Source organism: Heptranchias perlo, chromosome 7 (genome assembly GCF_035084215.1).
Source record: "Heptranchias perlo isolate sHepPer1 chromosome 7, sHepPer1.hap1, whole genome shotgun sequence".
Classification (NCBI taxonomy): domain Eukaryota; kingdom Metazoa; phylum Chordata; class Chondrichthyes; order Hexanchiformes; family Hexanchidae; genus Heptranchias; species Heptranchias perlo.
In genome coordinates this window covers 74,384,678-74,410,877 of record NC_090331.1, presented here as the reverse complement: position 1 = coordinate 74,410,877, position 26,200 = coordinate 74,384,678, and the positions used below count along the sequence as shown (strand labels likewise).

The following is a 26,200-nucleotide window of genomic DNA, read 5'->3' as shown; positions in this document are numbered from 1 at the left end:
AACTTGCCATTTGCTTTCCTAATTGCTTGCTGTACCTGCGTGCTAACTTTCTGTCTTTATTGTACGAGGACACCCAAATGTCTTTGAACACCAACATTTAATAGTTTCTCACCATTTTAAAATATATTCTGTTTTTCTATTCTTCCTACCAAAGCGAATAATCTCACATCTGCCACCTTATCGCCCACTCACTTAATCTGTCTATATCCCTTTGCAGACTCTTTGTCCTCCTCACAGCTCACTTTCCCACCTAGCTTTGTATCGTCAGCAAACTTGGATACATTACACTCGGTCCCTTCATCTAACTCTTTACTATAGATTATAAATAGCTGAGGCCCAAGCATTGATCCTTGCAACACCCCACTAGTTAAAGCCTGCCAACCTGAAAATGACTTGTTTATCCCTACTGTCTGTTATTTGTCCATTAACCAATCCTCTATCCATGCAAATATATTACCTCCAACCCCGTGAACCCTTATCTTGTGTAACAACCTTTTGTGTGGCACCTTATTGAATGCCTTTTGGAAATCCAAATATACTACATCCACTGGTTCCCCTTTATCTACCCTGCTAGTTACATCCTCAAAAAACTCTATTAAATTTGTCAAACACTATTTCCCTTTCATAAAACCATATTGATTCTGCCTAATCATATTATGATTTTCTAAGTGCCCTGTTACCACTTCCTTAATAATGGATTCCAGAATTTTCCCAACGACTGATATCAGGCTAACTGGCCTGTAACTCCCTGTTTTCTTTCTCCCTCCTTTTTTGAATAGCAGGGTTACATTTGCTACCTTCCAATCCGCTGGGACTGTTCTAGAATCTAGGGAATTTTGGAAGATCATAACCAATGCATCCACTATCTCTGCAGCCACCTCTTTTAGAACCCTAGGATGTAGGCCATCGGGTCCAGGGGATTTGTCAGCTTTTAGCCCCATTAGTTTCTCAAGTACTTTTTCTCTACTGATATTAATTACTTTAAGTTCCTCACTCTTATTAGCCCCTTGGTTCCCCACTACTTTTGGTATGCTGCTTGTGTCTGCTACTGTGAAGACAGATACAAAATATTTGTTTTGCGTCTCTGCCATTTCCTTGTTCCCCATTATAATTTCTCCTGTCTCAGCCTCTAAGGGACCAACATTTACTTTTGCTATTCTCTTCCTTTTTACATACTTGTAGAAACTCTTACAATCAGTTTTAATATTTCTTGCTAGTTTACTTTCATATTCTACTTTCCCCTTTTTATCAATTTTTTTAGTCACCCTTTGCTGGTTTCTAAAACACTCCCAATCCTCAGGCTTACTATTCTACTTCACAATTTATAAGCCTCTGCCCATGCACATGCTCTGCCCATTGGTATCAGGCAGAGAGTGGCATAACTAGCAGTTCTTAAAGGAACCCCTACAGGCCACTCAAAAGAAAGGTAAATCTCTCAGACTGCCTCCCTCCTTCCCACCCCCCCACCCGCCCCCCAACTCATTACTTCTGGCTTGGATCCATGGATGAACCGCCAGATTTCCCGCCCATCCCAGTTGGTGAGCTACCAGTGAGTGCTGGTTCAACATCACAGCTCGCCGATCAAATATTAATGAGGCCTGGCCCTTAACGGCTCGGGCTTCACGCCAAAGACGTCGGGTGGCTGTCAGCGCTATCACTCCACCGATATGCGGCCGAGGTTAAAATCAACCTCACAATCTCCTTTTAAAATACTTAATAATGGCAGATCTGAAAATTGGAAATATTATACTGGAGAAGTAGGTGCTTCCTTTCTTTAGTTAGGGTTAAGCTATATTGTTGATGTAGAACGGGGGGAGTTATACCTCCACGGAAGTGTTTGATGGAGCAGTGGGATATACTCTGCATCTACTCTGTACCTGACACGGGAGACTGCTTGATGCCAACACTGAAGGAAAAAATTTTTAACGCCCCTCACCTAAATTCAGGGAAACAGAGAAAATTCTTCTGCACTGACTAGTTTTGTTTGTATTATTTTGCCCACAGAGAAAATGTTTTCAACTTAATGAAAGGGTTTCCCTAAGGAGGAAATGGAGCCTAGAAAGGTTAGGAACCATTGCACATAAGTGACTCCCTTTGCTTTTCTGCTGCAAACTACGCCATTGCATGCATGTTCACGGAATACTGGGATAAAGGTTCAGCTGACAACTTTTTGGGGTAGGATGGAACAATGCAGTTTTACTGGTTTGGAGTGATACAATACTTGCAGTTTGCATTTAAATCAGTGCAGCAAGTAATGGAGATCACAGCAGTTGAAAGGTTATTCCCTTGAAGAGAGTAATTCATAGGTGGTGGAAGAGGAAGTGAATATGTGGAAGAATGGAGGTCCATCTTGTATTTGCTTCAGGGGGTGCTTGAGTGACCATTTAGCTCTTTTCTCCTGGCAATCAACTCTACTTTGGGATGTTCCTGCTGGCTCTAATATTATGGGCCAATGGAAAGTGAGGTTGGAGTACCTGGGCCAGTTCCAGGTGGAGCTTGTACATTACTTAATCAGATTGGTGTTCCACATCAGTTTTATCCACTTGTGGGATGGGTTGTGTTGGACCAAAGTAATGTGAGGCATTTTTCTACAGTTAGCAACTGTTCTTGTCTGCCTCTTGTAAGACCAACGGGCATGGAGTCAAGAGTAGAGGACCATTGGGCCTTTATGATCTCCAGGATTACTGTTCAGAAGAGCTGAATGTGGGGAAAGTCTTGAATGTATACAGGAATGGTCCCTCGTGGCCTTTGCCTCTTCCTCTCAAGCACTTAGCCATCAGAAACAACAACAACTTGAATTTATAAAGCACCTTTATTGTAGAAAAATGTCCCAAGGTGCTTTACACAGGGATAAGGAAAACAAGCAATAAGCCAAAGGGGGAGAGATTAGGAGGGATGAACAAAAGCTTGGTCAAAGAGGTGAGTTTCAAGGAAGGTCTTAAAGGAAGAGAGGGAGCTGGAAAGGCGGAGGGGTTTAGGGTGGGAATTCCAGACAGTGGGACCTAGGAAGCTGAAGGTACCACCGTCAGTATTAGGGTGAAAGGAGGCTTTAGTCAGAGGAATGGAGAATCGGTGGGGCGGTAGGGGTTGATTGTAGGGAGGAGGTGATAAAGAAAGGGAGGGACGAGGCCATGGAGGGATTTAAACATGAGGATGAGAATTTAACATTTTTAGACTTTGGGGGATCAGGACCTAATGTAGGTCAGTGAGGACAGGCGTGACAGGTTAGCGGGACTTGCCCATCCCTAATGCCCTGAGAAGGTGGTGGTGGGTTTTCTTGAACCACTGAAGTCCTTGTGATGGTGCTGCTATAACGGTGTTAAGTCGGGAATTCCAGAATATTGACTTAGCAATAATGAATGGACAGTACTCTGTGTCTTGTCAGGATGGTGTGTAACTTATTTTTCCCATGATTCTACTGCTCTTGTTCTTAGATTTCGGGGGATGGGGGTGGTACTAAAATAACCTTGGTGAATTGCTGCAGTGCATCCGGTAGATCGTACATACTGTAACCACAGTGCACTGGTGATGGAAGGGGTTGGGTATTCCATATAGCACCTTGCGCATCAAGCGAGAGAACTACTCTGTTGTGGGTGTTGTCAAGATTCATGAGTGTTATTGGAGATGCACCCATCCAGGCATGTGGTGAGTATTTTATCACACTCCTGACTTGAACCTTGTAAATGGTGGGGAGGCTTTGAAGGGTTAGGAGGTGAGCCACTTGTCGCAGAGTACCCAGCCTCTGCCCTGCTCTTGTAGTCACAGTGTTGAAATGGCTGATCCAGTTAAGCTGTTGGTCATTGGTAACCTCCAAGATGTTAATGGTGGGAAATTCGTTATTGGTGATGCTGTTGAAGGTCAAGAGGAAATGGCTGGGTTTTCTGTTTGAGATGGTCATTAGCTGACACACGTGTGGCCCGTTTGTTACCTGCCACTTATTAGCTCACACCTGGATGGTATCGCTGGCCTCTTTTAGGCTGGCATGGCTGCTTAAATATCAGAGGAGTTATGATTGGAACTGAACACTGTAGAAATCTCAAGAAACCCCACTCTTGATTTTATGACAGAGGTAAGATCATTGATGAAGCAGCTGAAGATGGTTGGACCAAGGACACTTCCCTGAGGAGCTCCTGCAGTGATGTCCTGGGGCTGTAATGACTGGCCTCAAAACCACAACCATCTTCCTTTGTGTCGGGTATGACTCCAGTCACTGTAGGGATTTCCCTTTGACTGTCACTGATCACAGTTTTGCCAGGAATTCTTGATATCATACTCGGTCGAGTGTTATCTTGATATGGAGGACAGCTACTCACCATTCACTACTCTAGCATTCAGTTCTTGCATCCTTGTCTGGATCAAGGCTGTGATGAAGTTTGGAGCTGCCTGGTTCTGGCGGAACTGAAATTGAACACTAGTGAGCAGGTTATTGGTGAGTAAGTGTTGAACCACACTGGGGAACTGATGACTCATCCTGAGATATTTCACTCCCACTTAGTAACTTTGGCTGCCACACTTTTTTCCTTCAACCAGACGCTAATATAGGGTTTTTCCACTGCTTTTTCATCCTTGGGGAAATGTGAGTTTGTTGGCCTTGTCTTGCCAGAGTTTCCACTCTCTCCCGGGATGCTCAGCCAGATGGCTAGATGTAGCCTTGCGCTGTAACTCGAGCTGGGAGCAGCTGAAACCAACCCACTGAGAGCATGCAGGTTTGAAGACTGGGATTTGAAATATGTCCTTCTGAGTTATAAAGTCTAATGCACTACTGATACAACTTCAAATAGCTCTTTTTATCCTATCAGATGAAGGATGTACCTTTTAGAGAATGGCACATATTTCTATTGTAGACAGCAAATGTCAGTATCACATACTCCCATGCAAGAAGTGTGCAACCAGCTACATAATAAAGTATCCTGAACTCCACCCCAAACAGTGCCTTAGCTCTAGCCTTTGAATAGTACTCCTTACTGCAACACTTTATTTTGTACATCAGCAATTCTTGTCGCCTCCCTTAATGGGAATGCTAAATTAAGGGCAGTTTTGCGCTATGAGCTCACGTCAATGAGGAATTGGGTTGAGACTGGCCGTACACATTTCACTAAAGTCACAAAGAAAGGAGATTTTCATCCCATCAATTTGGACTGGTTTCAAACCCAGGTCCCAGAAGTGAAAGGACAGTGTAGTGACTTGCTGCACCACCCTGTCCATCAATATATATTTGAAACACGATCAAGAGTGTTCTTCAACTTCTACAAGGTCTGTTAGTTTTGCTAGTGAATTGTTGAAATCTCATCTTTCCAACACAAACAGCCTTAACACCACCAAAGTGATAATAACCCTCTAAGGGCCTTTTCTGGAATTTTGCCCCATTGCAGAGGTACTCACATAGGCTAGGGATCATTTGCCGATCATCTTCTTTCACCTATGGCCATTGGCAGAGCTGCTGGATCTCCAATCTTGGCTGGTTGTAAAATTTTAAAATTCTCATCCCTGTTTTCAAATCCCTCCATGGCCTCGCCCCTCCCTATCTCTGTAACCTCCTCCAACCCTACCACTCTCCGAGATCTCTGCGCTCCTCCAATTCTGGCCTCTTGCGCATCACCGATTTTAATTGCTCCACCATTGGTGGCTGTGCTTTCAACTGCCGAGGCCCAAAGCTCTGGAATTCGCTCCCTAAACCTCTCCTCCTCTGTACATCGCTCTTCTCCATTAAGACGTTCCTTAAAACCTACCTCTTTGACCAAGCTTTTGGTCACCTGTCCTAATATCTCCTTTTGTGGCTCAGTGTCAAATTTTGTTTGGTAACGTTCCTGTGAAGCGCCATGGGACGTTTTACTATGTTAAAGGTGCTATATAAATACAAGTTGTTGTTGTTGTTGTTGTAGGTTATTGATTGGCTCTGTTGCTGTTCTATTTCCTGCTTCTAACCGAAAAAGAGTAAAGGAATACTCTTTCCAGAGGAAAGTACAAACCCAGAAAAGGCTCTGCAGTCCATCTGGCTAGCTTCAAAAATAAATACTTCTCAATCACATCATCTCAAATATCTATCCAATTCTCCCTTCTGTTTTTCCACACTGTCTGCCTCCATTGCTTTCCTGGTCAGACTATTCCACATGTGTGTCACTCTCTGTGTAAAGTAATTAAATCTAAACTATGCATCTTCCCTCTTCTAAATTGAGTCTGTGGTAATCTTGGATGTATTACCAGGCTTCAATTTATCTATTACCTTAAGAATGTTGAGTAAAGGAAAGATTTGAATTTATATAGTGCCTAATAGTTCAAGAATGTCTCAAAGTGCTTCATACAAATTACGTTTGATGTTAAGTCACTTTCACATAGAGAAATACTTGACTAATCTCTCCCCTGAGCTTACTCTTCATGAGAATAAACAATAGTGGACTCTACAATCTCTCCCAGCTAATTTCTCTTAAGGTAGGCATCCATTTGGCTACCTTTTGCTGTGGTGCCTCTAATGCCTGGGGAGGAGGAGGGGGTACCCATAGAACAAGTGGAAGAGCTTCATTAAAACTGAATGCCAATAGTTCCATTAAAACTATTGTTTGTGGGCTGTGTTTTCCCTATGCATCTGGCCTCTTATAGAATCATAGAATCATACATCACAAAAAGGAGAACAAAAAACACAGAAGGAGGCCGTTTGGCCCATCGTGCCTGTGCTGGCTCTCTGAAAGAGCTACCAATTAGTTCCACTCCCCTGCTTTTTCCCCATAACCCTGCATTTTTTTTCCTTTTTAAGTAGAGATCCAATTCCCTTTGCTTCCACCACCCTTTCAGGCAGTGCATTCGAGATCATAACAACTCGTTGAGTAAAAAAAATTCTCCTCATCTCCCCCTGGCTTTTTTGCTAATTAATTTAAATCTGTGTTGTCTGGTTACTGACTCTCCTGCCAGTGGAAACAGTTTCTCCCTATCTACCCTGTCAAAACCCCATATAATTTTGAACACCTCCATTAAATATCCACTAACCACCTTATTTGACAACTGCATAGGGTGGCACATTTGAATTAGGAAGCTCGATACGTGGGGAATGGGAGGAAAGGCCCTGTTCCCATCACTTGGTGTTTAGTAAAACAGAGCACTACTGAACGTGGTCTGCCAGTAAGCCACTATTTGTGATTGTGGATCTCAACAAAAAATTAGGTAGTATTGCACTACAATAAGGGCAATGAAGAAACAAAGAAAATTGCCACTTCTTCTGAATAGGTTGGACATGGGTTTGTAAACAAGAATTAGAAACTCTTTCATTTAACTACATATTCCGATAATATCATACTGCTTTTCAGATCTGTATGTGGCTGTGAATAATAGGATCTATTCTATCATGAATACAGACATTCAGCTAAAGCAAATTCACAAAGTCCTTTTTGTGTTTCAGTTAAAGTAACTTAAAAATTATTCAGCTCCTGGTTTCCTTTAGCTGCTGTGCTTGTATATAGTCATTAAAAGTTGTTGTAGGAAGGAGGGTAGTCTTTAGTAATAAGAGACTGCATGTACCTGAAATGTTGGGTGAAAAGGCTTGGGTGTGATGTCTGCCCCTGCCCCTTATTCACATAGCCTGTTGACACTCATTAACTAGGCTCACACATGAAGAAAGACCAATTAGGAGAAGCAGTGGATGATTGCTCTAACCCGTGTATTCCAGCATGAGTCACCACCTTTGGGATAAAAGAGGAAAAAAAATGTATGTTATCTCTTAGGAACTATATGTCAAGTATGTGGGTGGATATGAGACCACAGGCTGTAGTTTGGGAACAACCTTTTTGTTGAGCAACCTAGGTGAAACACTGAGGCCCATAGTACAGGACACTCCCACACTTGAAAGAGCTAGGAGAGAAGACGAGGTTCAAAATAAACCTGTGTCCCTTGTCTATCATATGGTTCACCAGCCCTGTTGGGTCTAAATGTGGACAAGTACACACAGCATCACACTGAGTGTGAGTGGGAGTTATGTTACTGTGAGTAGTTACTTGATTTTATGCCCAACAATAGCAGTACTTGGCAGTTGTTCAGTTTTACCTGTTATATTAGGGTTCTATTAGAATAGACTCAGACAAGATATGAACAACAGCTGTACTTTATTCAAAGGTGTTTGTCTTACAGTTTCCCCCTTTTTATCCTTAGCCTTGTGTGTTCTACCCATAATAGTACCTGCACTGGTTCCCCTCAATTTGCATACACTCCGAGCACTCCTTCCTGGCCTCTTCTTATATTGCACATAATTTTATAATATAACTAGATGTCTTTGTGAATGGAAATACGTTTCCAGTGGTGTGCCACAGGGCTCAGTGTTGGGTCCCTTGCTGTTTGTGATATATATTAATAATTTGGACTTGAATGGAGGGAGCGTGATTGGCAAATTTGCAGATGACACAAAAATTGGCCGTGTAGTTGATAGTGAAGATGATAGCTGTAGACTCCAAGAAGATATCAATGGGTTGGTGGAGTGGGCGGAAAAGTGGCAAATGGCTTTCAACCCGGAGAAGTGTGAGGTAATGCACTTAGGGAGGGCAAACAGTAAAAGGGAATACGCAGTAAACAGGAATATATTGAGAGGGGTAGAGGAAGTGAGAGACCTTGGAGTGCATGTGCACAGGTCCCTGAAGGTGGCAGTACAGGTAGATAAGGTGTGAAGAAGGCATATGGAATGCTCTCCGTTATTAGCCGAGGTATAGAATACAAAAGCAGGGATGTCATGATGGTACTGGATAAAACACTGGTAAGGCCACAGCTGGAATATTGTGTGCAGTTCTGGTCACCACATTACAGGAAGGACGTAATTGCTCTGGAGAGAGTGCAGAGAAGAGTTACAAGAATGTTGCCAGGGCTTGAAAATTGCAGCTATGTGGCGAGATTGGATAGGCTGGGGTTGTTTTCCTTGGAGCAGTGGAGGCTGAGGAGTGACTTGATTGAGGTGTACAAATGATGAGGGGCCTAGATATAGTAGACAGGAAGTACCTGTTTCCCCTAGCGGAGAGTTCAAGAACTAGAGGACATAGATTTAAGCTGATTGGCGGAAGGATTAGAGGGGACATGAGAAAAAACCTTTTTACCCAGAGGGTGGTGGGTGTATGGAATTTGCTGCCCGAATTGGTGGTAGAGGCAGGGACCCTCAACTCTTCTAAAAAGTACCTGGACCTGCACCTAAAGTGCTGTAAGCTGCAGGGCTACGGACCGGGTGCTGGAAGGTGGGATTAGAATGGTCACCTGGTTGTTCTTCGAGCCGGCACGGACACGATGGGCTAAATGGCCCCCTTCTGTGCTGTATCTTTTCTATGGTTCTATAGATAGCCCTGCAAACCCTTCTCAGTCAGCCCTTGTGATGGGCAGCTACTGCTGGAGCATGGGAACGGGAGTGACTGGCCCAGTGATTATAGTGAGTATTTTGTTCCCTCTTCCCATACGAACGTATGAAAACGATGGACAGGAAAAGACCAGCTGGTCCGATGATCCTCCCCCACACTATAGAGATGTCTTAAGCATCATGATTCACAACATTACCCACCCACCAATAGCTATATAATCTCCTGGGAGAGAGAAAAAAAACCCAAGGCTAGTTTACGGAAAAAGAAAATTTGGAAAATTCCTCTCCATCCCCTTTAGACGATCAAAACTAGTTCAGGAGACCACATTAACCATGATTCTTATTACTTAGTGTTCCACATGCCTTTTGTATGCCGTGATTTCCACCACAGCCAGGAACTTGTCCAGCTCTCTTTTGAAGGTATGCAGCGCATCAGCACTCACCGCACGAGCCAGCAATTGTTCCATTGGCCTGCCATCCTCTGGAAAAAGAATCTCCTGATATCTAACCTGAGTTCTGCCATTGTGTAATTTATACACCTGACCGCTGATCTTCCAGAGCCGATCAACTTGGGCACAGTCTAGTCCCATTGTTATTCTAAATACCCCTGTCAGATCGCCCCAGAAATGTACATCTCTAAGGTAAATAGACCCAGCTTTTTAAACCTATCAGGATGTCAGGAGGTTCGTCTTTTCCCAGAGAATGGAGAGACAGCTGAAACCCCGTTGCCTGCAGTTCCTGCGCTGGAATCACTGCAGGACATATGGGAGGCTGAGAATTTCATGGATTGTACGTTCCAGGAGGTGGTCGTCCCCATAGCCACAGAGAGCTCAGGACAGTAAGTGGGTGGCCATCGGGAAGGGTAGGAAGAGGCAGGCAGTGCAGGAATCCTCCGGCAATGTGTCGCTCACTAATCGGTTTTCAGTATTGAATACCGTTGAGGGTGATGACACCGCAAAGGAATGCATTCCGGAGCATGGCACCATGGGGGCAAAGGACTGCACAGGGAGGGGCACAGCGAAATGTAAGAATGCAGTGATTATAGGGGATTCAATAGTCATGGGGGCAGATGGGCCGACATGAGTCCCGCATGGTATATTGCCTCCCTGGTACCAGGGTAAAGGACATCACGGAGAGGGTGCAGAACATTTTTAGTGGGGGAAGGGGAACAGCCAGAAATCGTGGTCCATGTGGGAACCAATGACATAGGAAGGAAAAAGATTGAAGTTGTGCAGTCATAGTTTCAAGAGCTAAGGAGGAAATTAAAAGGCAGTAATTAAAAGATCAAAGGTAGTAATCTTTTAATCTCTGGATCACTCCCAGTGCCACGCGCTAGCGAATATAGGAATAATAGGATAAGACAGGATAATACGTGGCTGGAGCAATGGTGCTGGAGGAGGGCTTCAGATTCCTGGAGCATTGAGACCAGTTCTGGGGCAGGAGGGATCTGTTCAAGATGGACGGATTGCACCTCTACAGAGCTGGGACCAATGCCTAGTGGGGGGGATAACTAGTGCTGTGGGGGAGGGTTTAAACTAATTTGGCAGGGGGATGGGCACCAGAATGAAACATTAGAGAGGAGAAACAAGGTGCACAGAGGACTGGGAGGGACAAATAGTACTAGAGTAAAGAATAGTTCAGAAATAGGAGAGATCAGACAGGGGGCAAATGCGAGGCAATCTAAGATGAGTTTGGAGAGCGTGTGTGTAAATGCACGTAGCCTGGTAAATAAGGTTGGTGTGCTGCAGGCTCAAGTTGTCACATGGCACTATGATATAGTGGCAATAATAGTGAACAGGCTCAAAGAAGGGGAGGATTGGGTACTTAATATTCCTGGCTACAAGGAATTCAGGAAAGATAGGGAAGGAAAGAAAGTAAGGGGGATGGTGGCAGTATTGATCAAAGAAACTATTATAGCACTGGAAAGTGTGTTTGAAGGGTCAAAAACAGAATCTCTTTAGTTAGAATTAAGGAACAGTAGAGGAGCTGTTACACTACCGTGTGGATACTATAGGCCACCAAATAGTGGGAAGGAGATAGAGGAGCAAATTTGCAAGCAAATTACAGAAAGATGCAAGAACTATAGAGTAGTGATAATGGGGGACTTCAATTACCCAAGATAGACTGGGACAGCAACAGTGTAAAAGGCACAGAGGGGGAGAAATTCCTGAAATGTGTACAAGAAAACTTTCTTGATCATTATGTTTCCAGCCCAATGAGGAAGGCAGCAGTGCTGGATCTAGTTCTGGAGAATGATGTGGGGCAAGTGGAGCCTGTTCCAGTGAGGGAGCATTTGGGTAAAAGTGATCATACAATGAACAGTTAAGCGTAAAAATACTTACCTTTTTAACTCACCTCCTCCAGTTATCTTGATGAATTGGAATCAAAAATTGGAAGGCAAAATGGTAGTTGAACAATGGGAGGCCTTCAAGGAGGAGATATTTCGGTACAGAGTAGACACATTCCCATAAGGGGGAAAGGAAGGGCATCCAAACCTAGAGCTCCCTGGATGGCTAAAGATATAGAGAAAGCCTATGATAGACACCAGGATTTCAATACTACGGAAAGCTTAAAGGAGTATACAAAGTGCAGGGGTGAAGTTAAAAAGGAAATTAAGAAAACAAGGAGAGGGCATGAAAAAATATTAGCAGGTAAAATCAAAGAAAACCCAAAGATGTTTTATAAATACATTAAGAGCAAAAGGATAACTAAGGCAAGAATAGGACCTATTAGAGACCAAAAAGGTAAACTATGTGTGGAGGCGGAAGATGTGGGTATGGTTCTTAATGAATACTTTGCAGCTCTCTTCACAAAGGAGAGGGATGATGCAGTGATTGAAGTTAAGGAGGAGGAGTGTGAAATATTTGATGGGATAAACATAGTGAGAGAGGAAATATTAAGGGGATTAGCATCTTTGAAAATGGATAAATCACCAGGACCAGATGAAATGTATCCCAGGCTGCTAAAAGAAGCCAGGGAGGAAATAGCGGAAGCTTTAACAATCATTTTCCAAACTTCACTGGATACAGGCGTAGTGCCGGAGGATTGGAGGACTGCTAACGTTGTACCGTTGTTTAAAAAGGGAGCAAAGAATAGACCGAGTAATTACAGGCCAGTCAGTCTAAACTCGATGGTGGGCAAATTATTGGAATTGATTCTGAGGGACAGGATAAACTGTCACTTAGAAAGGCACTGACTAATCAAGGACAGTCAACACGGATTTGTTAAGGGGAGGTCGTGTCTGACTAACTTGATTGAATTTTTCGAGGAGATGACAAGGAGGATCGATGAGGGTAGCGCAATTGATGTAGTCTACATGGATTTTAGCAAGGCTTTTGACAAGGTCCCACATGACAGATTGGTCAAAAAAGTAAAGGCTCATGGGATCCAAGGGAATGTGGCAAATTGGATCCAAAATTAGTTCAGTGGCAGGAAGCAAAGGGTAATGGTTGACGAGTGGTTTTGCGACTGGAAGGCTGTTTCCAGTGGGGTGCCACAGGGCTCGGTATTAGGTCCTTTGCTTTTTGTGGTATACTTTAATGATTTGGATTTAAATGTAGGGGGCATGATTAAGAAATTTGCGGATCACGCAAAGATGGGCCGTGTGGTTGATAGTGAGGAGGAAAGCTGTAGACTGCAGGAAGACATCAATGGAGTGGTCAGATGGGCAGAAAAGTGGCAAATGGAGTTCAATCCGGAGAAGTGTGAGGTAATGCATTTGGGGAAAGCAAACAAGGCAAGGGAATACATAATAAATGGGAGGATACTGAGAGGTGTAGAGGAAGTGATGGACCTTGGAGTGCATGTTCACAGATCCCTGAAAGTAGCAGGACAGGTCGATAAGGTGGTTAAGAAGGCATCTGGAATGCTTTTCTTTATTAGCCGAGGCATAGAATATAAAAGCAGGGAGGTTATGCTGCAACTGTATAAAACACAAGTTAAGCCACAGCTTGAGTACTGCACACAGTTCTGGTCATCACATTACAGGAAGGATGTAATTGCACTAGAGAGGGTGCAGGGAAGATTTATGAGGATGTTGCCAGGACTGGAGAATTTTAGCTATGATGACAGATTGGATAGGCTGGGGTCGTTTTTCTTGGAACAGAGGAGGCTGAGGGGTGATTTGATTGAGGTGTACAAAATTATGAGGGACCTAGATAGAGTGGATAGGAAGGACATATTTCCCTTAGCGGAGGGGTCAATAACCAGGGGGCACAGATTTAAAGTGATTGGTAAAAAGATTAGAGCAGAAATGAGGACCTTTTTTTTCACCCAGAGGATGGTGGGGGTTCGAACTCACTGCCTGAGAGGGTGATAGAGGCAGAAACCCTCAACTCATTTAAAAAATACCTGGATGTGCACCTGAAGAGTCGTGACCTGCAGGGCTACGGACCAAAGGCGGGAAAGTGGGGTTAGGCTGGGTGCCTCGTTTCTCAGCCGGCGCGGACACGATGCACCGAATCATCTCGTTCTATGCCATAATTTTTCTATGATTAAAATGAAACAGGAAGAGGAGGCTTTTGATAAATGTAAGATTCATAATATAGTAGAGAACCAAGCTGAATACAGAAAGTACAGAGGAGATCTAAAAAAGGAAATAAGAAGGGCAAAGAGAGAGTATGAGAATAGATTAGCGACTAACATAAAAGGGAATGCAAAAGTCTTTTATAAACATATAAATAGTAAAAGGGTAGTCAAAGGAATGGGTGGGACTGATTAGGGACAAAAAAGGAGATCGTCTTGTGGGGGCAGCGGGTACAGCTGAGGCATTAAATGAATACTTTGCATCAGTCTTCACTAGAGAAGAGGATGCTGCCAATAACACAGTAATGGAGGAGGTAGTAGCAATATTGGAGAGGGTAAAAATAAATAAAGAAGTACTTTAAAGGTTGACAGTACTCAAAGTAGAAAAGTCACCCAGTCCAGATGGGATGCATCCTAGGTTACTGAGGGAAGTACAGGTGGAAATTACAGGGGCTCTGGCCACAATCTTCCAATCCTCCTTAGATATGGGGATGGTGCCAGAATACTGTAGGATTGCAAATGTTGCACCCCTGTTCAAAAAAGAGGAGAGAGATAAACACGAAAATAACAGGTCAGTCAGCCTAACATCAGAGGTGGGGAAACTTTTAGAGGCAATAATCCAGGACAAAATTAATTGGCACTTGGAAAAGTATGGGCTAATAAATGAAAATCAGCACAGATTTGTTAAAGGAAATTGTGTTTGACTAAATTGATTGAGTTCTTTGATGAAGTAACGGAGAGGGTTGAGGATGGTAATGCAGTTGATATTGTGTATATGGATTTTCAAAAGGCATTTGATAAGGTACCACATAATAGACTTGTTAGCTAAATTAAAGCCCATGGGATTAAAGGTTCAGTGGCAGCTTGGATACAAAACTGGCTTGGGGACAGAAAGCAGAGCGTGGTGGTGAACGGTTGTTTTTCAGATTGGAGGCAAGTATTTAGTGGTGTTCCCCAGGGGTCAGTATTAGGACCACTGCTTTTTTTGTTATATTAATGACCTGGACTTGGGTATAGAGGGTATAATTTCAAAATTTGCAGATGACACGAAACTCGGAAATGTAGTAAACAATGTGGAGGATAGTAACAGACTTCAGATGGACATAGACAGTCTGGAGAAATGGGCAGACACAAGGCAGATGAAATTTAACGCTGTGAAGTGATACATTTTAGTAGGAAGAATGAGGAGAGGCAATATAAACTAAATGGTACATTTTTAAAGGGAGTGCAGGAACAGAGAGACCTGGGAGAGGTGTATGTACACAAATCTTTGAAGGTGGCAGGACAAGTTGAGAAGGCTGTTTTAAAAAAAACATATGGGATCCTTGGTTTTATTAATAAGAGGCATAGAGTACAAAAGCAAGGAAGTTATGCTAAACCTTTATAAAACACTGGTTAGGCCTCAGCTGGAGTATTATATTCAATTCTGCACACCACACTTTAGGAAGGATGTCAAGACCTTAGAGAGGGTGCAGAAGAGATTTACTGGAATGGTACCAGGGATGAGGGACTTCAGTTATGTGGAGAGGCTGGAGAAGCTGGGGTTGTTCTCCTTAGAACAGATAAAGTTAAGAGGAGATTTGATAGAGGTGTTCAAAATCATGAACGGTTTTGATCGAGTAAATAAGGAAAAATTGTTTCCAGTGGCAGAAGGGTCAGTAACCAAAGGACACAGATTTAAGGCATAAGAACCGGCGGCGACATGAGGAAACATTTTTTTACGCAGTGAGTTGTAATGATCTGGAATGCACTGCCTGAAAGGGTGGTAGTAACAGATTCAATGGTAACTTTCAAAATGAAATTGGATAAATACTTGAAGGGAAAAAAATTACAGTGCTACGGGGAAAGGGCAGGGAAGTGGGACTAATTGGATAGCTCTTTCAAAGAGCAAGCACAGGCACTAAGGGCCAAATGGCCTCCTTCTGTGCTGTATCGATACTACTATGATATTATGATCTGAGTAACTAAAATGTTTTAAGCTGGATATCATTATTGTGGCCCTCCTCTGAACCTATATCAAAGCCTTTATATCATTTACCATGTAAGGGGAGGAAAACTGGATACCTTATACCAGGTGAGGCCTAACCAAAGTCTTATACAAGGATAAAATGTTGTGTTTTTCTATTGAATCATCCTGGCAATGCAACCTAATGCCCTATTTGCTTTGGCTATCGCTTCACAACATTGGCCGTGAACCTTAAGAAAATGACATACTATAACACCGAGATCTTTTTCTTTTTCAACTGACTTCAGTTCCTGTAGGGTATAAGTATACTTGGTGTTGGTCCACGCTACATTTATCTTGGTTAAATACCATTTTCCAAGCGTGGGCCCATCTCATCAAGATCCACTTGCAGTTGTTTATTCTTGATCATAGTCCTAACACTTGCACAAATCTTCAAATCATCCTCAAACATGCAGACCATTTTCCTAACATCTACAACCCGGTCATTAATGAAGATAGTAAATAGCAATGGTCCTAACATTGATCCCTGTGGGACACTACCAGTAACCGGTCTCCAAGCAGTTCCATAACCATTAATAACCACTTCCTTCATACGGGAATATAGCCAATTCTTTCTCCATTGCAGCAACTTCCCACTGATTCCACGAGATTCTGTCTTGTAGATTAGCCTTTTGTGAGATATCTTAGAGGCTTGCTGAAAACCTAAGTAGACAGCGTCTATCGGGCTACCCTCATCCACCAACTTTATAACACATTTTTAAAAATCCAATCAAATTAGTAAGACACAATCTTTTTTTTAAGAGGACATGTTGAGTGCCTGAAAACTCCTTGTTTATTGGCATCAGCTCATGGAGATGAGATCAATTCGAGAATGGTCTCACTCTTGCCATGGTAATTTTTTTAAATGTTCTTGGAGTCTCTTAAAGTTTACATACGGATTGAATCTTATTCTCAGTGGAATATGCTGACACTTCATCCCAATTGTCAGTGCAGCTCATTTTGATAATGCAAGATAGAAACAATTCCCCTTGAGTCATTTATGAGCTTTCCACAAACAAGTTATAGCTATGGCTATGTATAAATGGCTGGGTATAAAATACCTGCACGGTGTGGAGAGCTTAATTACCATCAGCAGAAGCTCCAGCTATTGGGCTCGATTTTACAATGGTGGCAGGTTGGCAGTGGGGGGGTGAAGGTGCGCGTGGCAAACCCGCATGAACAAAACTTACCGTTTCCGATGCGATCGCATGTTGATTGGTAGTGGTTAACGTCCTCTCCGGGTTTCACGCCCAGCAACTAGCCTGAGTGACAGGCTGACTGCCACCAGGAGCTGCAACGTGGAGTTGGGGGGGGGCGGGGTGGGCGAGAAAGAGAGAGAGCGAGATGACATCCGGCGCTGGAACGGAAGACCGTGGTGGGGGGGGAGAGGGGAAGATCGGGGGGTGAAGAGGGGAAGACCGGGGTGGGGGGGGTGAAGAGGGGGACATTGGAGTGGGAGACATCGGACATCGGAGCAGGGTGCAAAAGTAGGTTCATTTAGGGTTTTCACTTCCTTCCATGATTTTTTATTTAATTTATTTTGTTTCTTGTTCCCTGATCCGGCCCTTCACGCCTTGTTTCATCAGGCATGAATCAGAAGCGGTGGGCAAGCCGCCCAGGTAAGTTAAAAATCTTTCTAAGTACTTAATCTATCACAGGTAAAGTGCCTTAAGTACCTCAGTGAGGTACACTTGGCTCTTTAACTAAAGCCGGCGGGACTTCCGTTTTCGGGTCGCCCGCGCGCACACAGGTGGATCCCTGGGAAATTCGGAAGTCGGCAGGGATTTCCGCAATTTTCAGAGCCCCCCCACCCCCAACGCACCTGCAATTGCCTCCTAAAATCACCCCTATTAACTCTGACTGGTTCCTGTAATCATGGAACTTGAACTGAGCACTGTATATATTATCGTCACTCAGGCCCAAACTCTGACTAAACAACTTGTGTTTAATATTTTTCAGCTTTCAGTAATTTGTTTCACATAGATTTTATTGCTCCGATGATTTTCTGATGTGGTCATGTCAGCCATTTTAGAATAAGAACAAGCAGCTAAACTATCCCATATAGCAGTGTATTGAGCAATATTTTTATATATTTAAAAAATATGATTTGTCATAAATGGCTCTTAAAAATTCTGCTAAAAATGATAAAGGAAAAGATTACAGTAGGTTAGAAAGGATCTACGGCATATTGATAACAAAGAGCTCCTTTAACTCAGTTCTGTCACATGCTGGACACATGCGTTTCCTACTTGCTGCATTCTCACTGTGCTAAAAATGACCATAAAAGTCTCTGGGTTGTCATAAAACAGAATTAATGATCTTCAGGAAAGGGACCCTGCCACTCATACCCATGACCCGCTGCCCCCAGACTCCTGCAACCAGAAGTGGTATTGCCTGCACATTGATGAATTTGTATTTTAAATGAAAAAAAATGATTTTGTGCAAAAGTGATGCTTTTTTAAATTGCATTTTATAACACCAAGTAAATTCAATGATTTGCACTAAATAGTAAATTTACCGGCCTCACACTCCTAGTGGGGAGTCACACCCCTCGAGGGTCGGAGCATTGACAGCACAGTGTCACGACCCTATCTCGACCTGCACTCTCTTTGAGGGAGATTCCCCCCTGAGAGCACAGAATCAGTGAATTTACCTTTAAAACTCTTCTCTAACTATTGTCGTTGACTCTTGGGATCCAATGACTTATATTTTACCTTGCCATGAGATTTTATTATATCTCTTAAACGTCTTGTAGGCTTAAAGCAGTGAAATTTTAAATATTTGATGTATTATTTGGCTTGAGGCAGCCATTGTGTGGTTGTCACTGATGGCGCATTGCTTGGTTAGCAAATTGCACAAGGTGACAGCTGACAGGAACCGGCCCCAGCACTGAATACTTATTGGGATCAGGAAAGTCCCGACCATTCTGAACGGTGGTTGTGGTGTCTTCTGTAAACGAGATCAATTCTATCTTCTCTCAGCAAAAGAAGTGTCTCAAATTCTCTAATAATCTATGAAGACCGTTTTTTCCAAGAGCTTGCTTCCAGCAGGGAGCCGTGCCTGCCGGGAGCACATTTCAGGAAATTGTGGTGCAGTCTCCATCTGTTAATTTTAATGATTTCCTGATATGTGTTCAGAGTGGGTGAGGGTCTCTGCCAGGAACTGCATTTGTAAAATCAGCTTTATGGTATCTCCTCTCTCAATAACACATGTAGTTGTTATTTAAAATGACACCTAAAACATTTTAAACTAAAAAGAAAATCATCTGGATTACTTTGTCTGGTTCCAGTCAGCTAATGGATGGAAGTATATTATTGCCCTTGGGAAGGTACAGAGGCAAGTTTCAAAGATGGTTCTGGTTGTCAAGGATTTAAATTATGGTAAAAGGTTAAAGAAGTCGGGCTTGTTTACTTTGGAAAAAAACGAAGACTTCAGAGTGACTTAATTTGAAGATTTGAGGATTATGAAGAAAATTGAGACCGCCAATCTAGATAAATTATTGCCTGGTGAAGGACTGAAATATCAAGGACAGAAGTTTTAAAAGTACGACATTAGGAGTAAGATAGCAACTTCTTCCACCCAAATGTTAGTAAAGTTGTGGAATAAGTCACCAGGGAAGGCTTTTGAACTGGGGAGCGAAAATTGGTTGAAGAGACAATTGAATGTATTTTTGGAGAAAGAAAGAGTTGAGGGATGTCATGAGAAGGTAGGTCAAGTTGATCTGCAATAAAGAGTCAGGCCTGTTGGACTGAGTGGTCTTTTCCTGTTCCTAAAAATCCTTATTGGATGTTAATAAACTTGCAGAATGGGCGTGTAAATAGAAAATAAATTTCAATATAGGTAAGTGTGAGGTGGTGCATTTTGGTAGGAAGAATAAGGAGGCTACATACTGCCTGGATAATAAGAGTCTAAATGGGGTAGAGGAGCAAAGGGATCTAGGGGTAGAGATTCACAAATCATTAAAAGTAGCAATGCAGGTTAACAAGGCCATAAAAACACAAATCAAGCTCTGGGGTTCATTTCAAGAGGAATAGAATTGAAAATCAGAGAAGTTATGTTAAACTTGTACAGAAACTTGGTTAGACCATACTTAGAGTAATGTGCACACTTCTGGTCTCCATATTACAAAAAGGATATGGAGGCACTGGAAAAGGTGCAAAAAGGATTTACAAGGGTGATACCAGAACTTAGGTTATAACTATCAGCAAAGACTGAACAGGCTGGGGCTCTTTTCTCTAGAAAAGAGAAGGCTATGGGGTAACCTAATAGAGGTCTTTAAAATTATGAAGGGGTTTGATAGGGTAGATGTAGAGAAGATGTTTCTACTTGTGCGGGAGTCCAAAACTAGAGGACACAAATATAAGATAGTCACCAATAAATCCAATAAGTAATTCAGGAGAAACCTCAGGAGAAACCCCAGAGAGTAGTTAGAATGTGGAACTTGCTACCACGTGGAGTAGTTGAGGTGAATAGCATAGATGCATTTAAGGGGCAACTAGATAAGTGCATGAGGGAGAAAGGAATAGAAGAATATGCATATAGGGTTAGATGAGGTAGAGTGGGAGGAGGCTCGTATGGATCATAAACACAGGCATAGACCAGTTGGGCCAAATGGCCTGTTTCTTGTGCTATAAATTCTATGTAATTCTATGATTTTAAAAAATGGAACCAGAATATCTATTGCTGCAATTTATGAAAAGATTTAAAATGTGTGTTTACATAGGTGTCTTCGGTTTGTTCACTGGCACACTGTGGGTGTTAAGGTCAAGACAAAACATAGAATATGGCGAGGAAGCTGGATCTGTCAAAACTAACAGAAGTCGAGGCCCAACATATCCTGCACGTTGTTCAACGAGATCTGGATCTGCGAAAGAAAGAAGACGACAGACTTGGGTAAGCACAGCTAAGTAAAAAAAAAAGAGAAACCGAGGTGAAGGGCCACAATACAAGACATGACCACGGTTGAGGAGAGTAGGAGAGAAATCAAACTCTTTAGGTGACAGTAAGCTTGGGCTTATAAAAGCTTGTAGGTTGTAAGAGGAAGTAAAGACCGAGGCAGATAAAGAATTCCACAGATTTGACATCCTGGGATAAAATTAGTTAAAGTTCGAAGGTGCAATTTCAAAACAATGAAGACGCAGGGAAGGGATGGAGGAACCTTTCGGATGGTATATTTTGAGTGGAACAAGAACTGGTTCCAGCATATCAATTTTTAATATTTCTTCGGTGGTGCTCTGGTTTTGCCAGCAAGTTGGCAGCAGCACTGCTCTGTTCTGCCATTCACAATATCTATAAAATTCACTTCCAGCTGCTCACTTGATCCCAGTGCGTACTTAGTCTAGGTTTAGTTTGTACCTTATTTACAAACTGTGATACAGCACTAAAACCCAAAGTTCCCCCATTCCTGATCACTGCCCAAAGACTCCTGACTGAGAAGAGGATTGGGCTTGGCTACGAATTGTTACTTGGTTCAATAGCCTTCTCATACTTATTGTTTAGGCTGACACAAAAATACTTGGGTGAAGCACTTAAAGGGAAACCTTTGGAACTATATCCAGCATAAGAAGAAGAGGGAAGGAAATTAAGGGAACAAAATAAATTACAGTTGCTGTATCAGTACATCTGAAGACCCCGCCTTATTTGGAAAGACTACTTGGAGCTCAGGGCTGGTTACTGTAAAAAGGCACCGGATAATACTGTTCTGAAGCAATATTTCCAGGCCTGTGTTAATATACACTCCTGCTTATTGGAACACCAAGGCACTAAAAAGAAGTGTAACTCTGGATCTTTGTGTTATACATTTATTAAATTACTCTTTAACTCTCTGATACTGGTCAGTAAGAATTGGGTAAAGCAGCATTGTCTTCAAGTAAAAATGTATTGCAGTATTTTTTAGGGAACGGAGAAGAGCCATATGTTATTCTCATTATAGTGACATGACATGTAAGTGACAATGTGACGCATTTCATGTCATTATGGCAGTGACTTTGTAAAATATTTAACAAACTTATTTTTTGTTAAAGGTGCTCTTTAATGTATCATAGTTTTGAGCAGTGTTGTTATTCTGTTGTATCGAGAGATTATCTCAGAGATTGGTGCTGATCTGTGGTAATTTTACTTTTCTTTCCTTTTCATAAATGCCTTCATATTTTCTCTGCATCCTCTCTTTCGGTCCCATGTGTGCCATACACCATAGCCCTGGTCAAGAGGGTGGTCAGGCAATTGGCTCCAAAACAGTACAATACTACTTTGTAAGTGGGCACTGGGATAGGTGAAGAGTTGTCCAGTATTGCTTTCCTAATATTATCCCCCGCCTCCACCACCACTCACTCTGGGGGAGTGCCTGACCTCTGCTCTAGTCCTCCTCTGACAGCACTGCTGAGATCAGAAACTCACCATACAGGGGAGGGGGAGCACAAACGTCCATCCACTCTGGGGAAGTGCCTGAACTCCGCTCAGATCCTGCCTGGCAATAATCCAATAACCCTTACTAGAGAGTGACTGTGTGAAGACAGAATCAGACGTGGCTGTGATACTCCCCTACTCCGATGTCTGCATTAGGAACTAGATTGAGACTGCCCAAGCTAATTTCAAAGTGGACCCTTACAGTCAGTGGACTTTTATCCTATTAGCCTAAATTGGATTCAAACCCGCATCCCAGGATTTAAAAAAATTATTTTATTATATCCTAGTTTTAAGTTTTAAATAAAAACGTTTAAGTTCCCAGTGACTTAGGAAGATCCCAGGATCAGTCTCTGGTCTGTGCAGTGTCATCTGATCTCAGGCAGAGTTAAAGTTGCCTTCAACAAGTTCCAATTGAGGAGAAAACCAGCCACAGTTCCCATTCTTGATTGCCATCCATTAACCCATGATGGAAAAATGAAGACTTGTAGTTGCCAAGTGAGCATGTGATCATTTTCCAGCACTTACTGCCTGGGTTCACAGGAGAAGAGTGGCCACTTGAGTGAGTTAATGGAAGGTTGCTAGTATTTGTGGAACTGAACCCAGCATTAGTCATTGCCTTCAAGAAAAGACAGGAGAAATTTAGGAGTAAAAAGTACAAAATGACCTGTTGGGGTGAGCAGGGCATGTGTAATGGGGGTGTCTGCTGCTCAACGGGGACTCCTCCATCTCAAGGCATGGGTGGACACGGTTGCTCATTTTACTCAGGTTTATGGAGCATTAGGCATGGTATGGTGAAAGGAATTTATTAAAGCAGAGCAACTGGTAAAATAGCGTAACACATGGACCAGCTCTACCCGTACCAGCAGAGTAGGTCTTAATCCAATACATCAACTTATAGTTCCATCACATTAGAGGCAAGCGTTATTTACAACACATTCTTCCAGTACAGTACAGTACTATTACATGTATGAATGGTTCTGCCTACTTGTATTACCTGTGGAAAGTGGGGAGACAGGGAGAGACTGAGCTTGGTGAAGGGGAAAGAGACAAAAGGGAAAAGAAAGTGAGAATCCATTTGTGTTTTGTTACACTAGTAGTATGACTGTTAGAAGCCACTGGTGCTACCTATTGCAAGATGGCGAGGATGGGGCTTCCATACCTTGATGGATACTTAATGACTCTACCAAAGTTCTATAAAGAACTAAAAGAGTTCGGCTTTGTCTTTGGTCCATGTCAGGGCCTTCGTAAGAGGAGGAGGGAAATTGGTGGCCTGATGGAGGAGAAATTCTTGGCCCGTTTGCAGTGATTTATTGTTATTCAATTCCAAAATACTTCACAAAGTTAACTGAACAAACTAGGTGTGAACACTAAAAGCACAAACAAACATAAAGATATAGATCATGGCTGTGCATGCACAAGTGTTTTGGATGCGGGTGAATTTTTGTGCTCATCAAGGGAGAGGTTTTAGCACTAAGGAATGGAACACTTTTCCCATTTCAGGAACCCAATGCCAATGTCAAACATCTCCAGATCACCCATTGCATTGTTACATGCAGTGCAAAGCTCCCTTTACATTTCACCAACAACGTATTTTAGCCCCAATCTCAGAAGAGCACCTACTATTACATTAAGGTGATATTACCATCTCCTGCACCAGCCATCCTTTGGCCTCTGATTGAGATTGTTCATTCTGCTGTGGGCCCGTGCCCACTTATAATTGAATTGAACTTATTTCATGCAGGACCCCTATCAGTGTAGGCTGAATCTTGGGCTCATCAAAATGGAGGATGCTACAACTGGGGAATGAAACAGTTTTTCTATTTCAGACAGCAAGTGACAGCATCAACCACTCCCAGGTCAGTTATAGCATGGTTAGATGCAGAGTAAAGCTCCTTCTGCTCTACCGCAATAGTGTGATTCAGCCTGACCTCCAGAAGACCATCCCCTATTGCATGACTGAGATATTTCTCTGTTGCCTATAATAGCCGTGTTGTGGTCTTTGAGTAAGATTGACAGTTTGATGTCACTTAGTGCTGAATTGGGGGATAGTTTTGTGCTCTAGACCTTGTTAAGATAATACTGGTATGACTGGTAAATCCATAAACCATGAAAGGGTATCAGATGAATCTTTAATCTCTTTTTGCCTCAATTCCTCTTAAGAAAACTGGACCATGTCTCAGGGTAGTTAAATGCCTAAAATTGTGGCCTGCCTCTGAATGATATTACATCAATTCAGATTATATTAACAGGTAAACAAACGCCACCTTGGGATTGCAGTACACTATTTAGAGACATTGTCGGACACAGAAATCTCTGAAGTAACAATACTTTATTAATGCATTTCTGATATCGTAATTAATACCATCATAAGATTAAACATTAAGGGGTACCCAAAGTACTTGATAGATATACTTAACTAAAACAGTTTAAATCATTACATGCATTATTTAAATGCATCACAGTAAACCTGGATTCTACGTAATCAGAATCGAGTTACACCTGGTGTACAAGATTACACTTAGCAAGATTGTACATTATATAGCTGACAGGTTAACAGATTGGCAAAAGATTTATTCAAGTACATTTAAACTCTTATTTCAATATACAGTTGATTAGTACTAGCTTTGGCAATCTTTGAATTGATACAGCCTCGTCTTTTCTTGTTGGTTGTAGTAGAGAAGGGCATATCTGTGTCCCTTTGGTCACTGGTGTTCACCTTGGGGACACCTGCAAGATTGATTTCTGTCTGTAGCCATGATGTTTCTTCTGCCGCCCTATTCCCCTCTGCCTGTTTGACCTAACCTTGCCTTTTTCTGTATACAAGTAACAGTGCGAACTTGGGTGGATGGTTAGAAACACAGTAAATGAATAAAAACACAGTAATTGGATGGAGGCACAGTAATTGGATAGAAACACAGTAAATGGATAAAAGCATCCACTTATGCTGTTTCTGTTGGGTTTTTGCTGAAGTTGTGGAGAGAGACCAGGAGAACCCCATGGAAGTTCAGGGTCCTTGTCTCATCAGACAATACAGTTTATACATGAGAGCTCCTGGCAGTAACTCGGCATCAGCTAAAAGTCCTTTGCTCTAAGGATGCTGCCTGAACTACCCAGAGTTCTTGTTTCAACCCGTTGAGTTTTCCCAGAATTCAGCAGTGTGCTTGAATACAGCATTTAATATACCATTTTTCCAGGCCACTTTTCCTACAGCTCATTCCCACTGAATTGAGATTGTTGGAGCTCATTCCATGCAACGCCCTTACAGCCAGAAGACACAGCGGACTTTTGTTTGTGGGTGTTTGACTTTGGTAATTGCACTTATGCGAGTCTGCTTGCTGTGGGCAAGTAGTGATTCAGCGATGAGGGCAACGTAATGTTTACTAAACCTGTTATCACGTAGACTGAATGTCCAGGGATCAAAACCACCCACTAAGCAAACAAAATTCTACATTGTATATTTGGAATAGGCGTAAGTTGTTCTTGTGACTGAAGTATGTCAGAGCAAAGTTTTAATGTTCTTATTCCTTTAAATTAAACAAGATCTTTGGATACTTAACAGGCAATGATTTGCCTGCCAATAAATTCTCAGATTCCATTTCAGCCTAGCAGCAAATCATGTTTTGGGTGAAATTTGGGTTATTGTTGATTTCTTAACAATTGCTTTTGTCTACCCAGAGTACTTGGGAGGGGAAAACATTGAACGTTTAGATAATTCAGGTAAGCAGCCATTTCATGTCAGCTTGGCTCAGTTGGTAGCACCGTTGTATGTGAGTCAGAAAATCTTCGGGGTGAAATGGGATATGGGCGGGGACGCAAAACAGGCAGAATTGCATTTTTCCGCCCAATTTACGAGACACCCGACATTCAGTTCTATTGAAGTCAGTGGAAGTGAATATCAGGCGTAGCGTAGAACAGGCGACCAGTGTGATACTACCTGTTTTGTGTCTGCG

The 26,200-nt window shown here is 42.5% G+C and overlaps 1 protein-coding gene across 1 annotated transcript in view; it reads left to right on the top strand.

Annotated features, from left to right (window-relative positions):
- The first annotated feature begins 20,576 nt into the window (after positions 1 to 20,576).
- Positions 20,577 to 26,200, top strand: part of mlphb (melanophilin b) — a 111,912-nt gene continuing 106,288 nt past the window's right edge. The window contains exon 1 of the mRNA XM_067987917.1: positions 20,577 to 20,738. Coding sequence (XP_067844018.1) covers positions 20,629 to 20,738 — 110 coding nt within the window. The 5' untranslated portion in view covers positions 20,577 to 20,628. The remainder of the gene's footprint in view (positions 20,739 to 26,200) is intronic.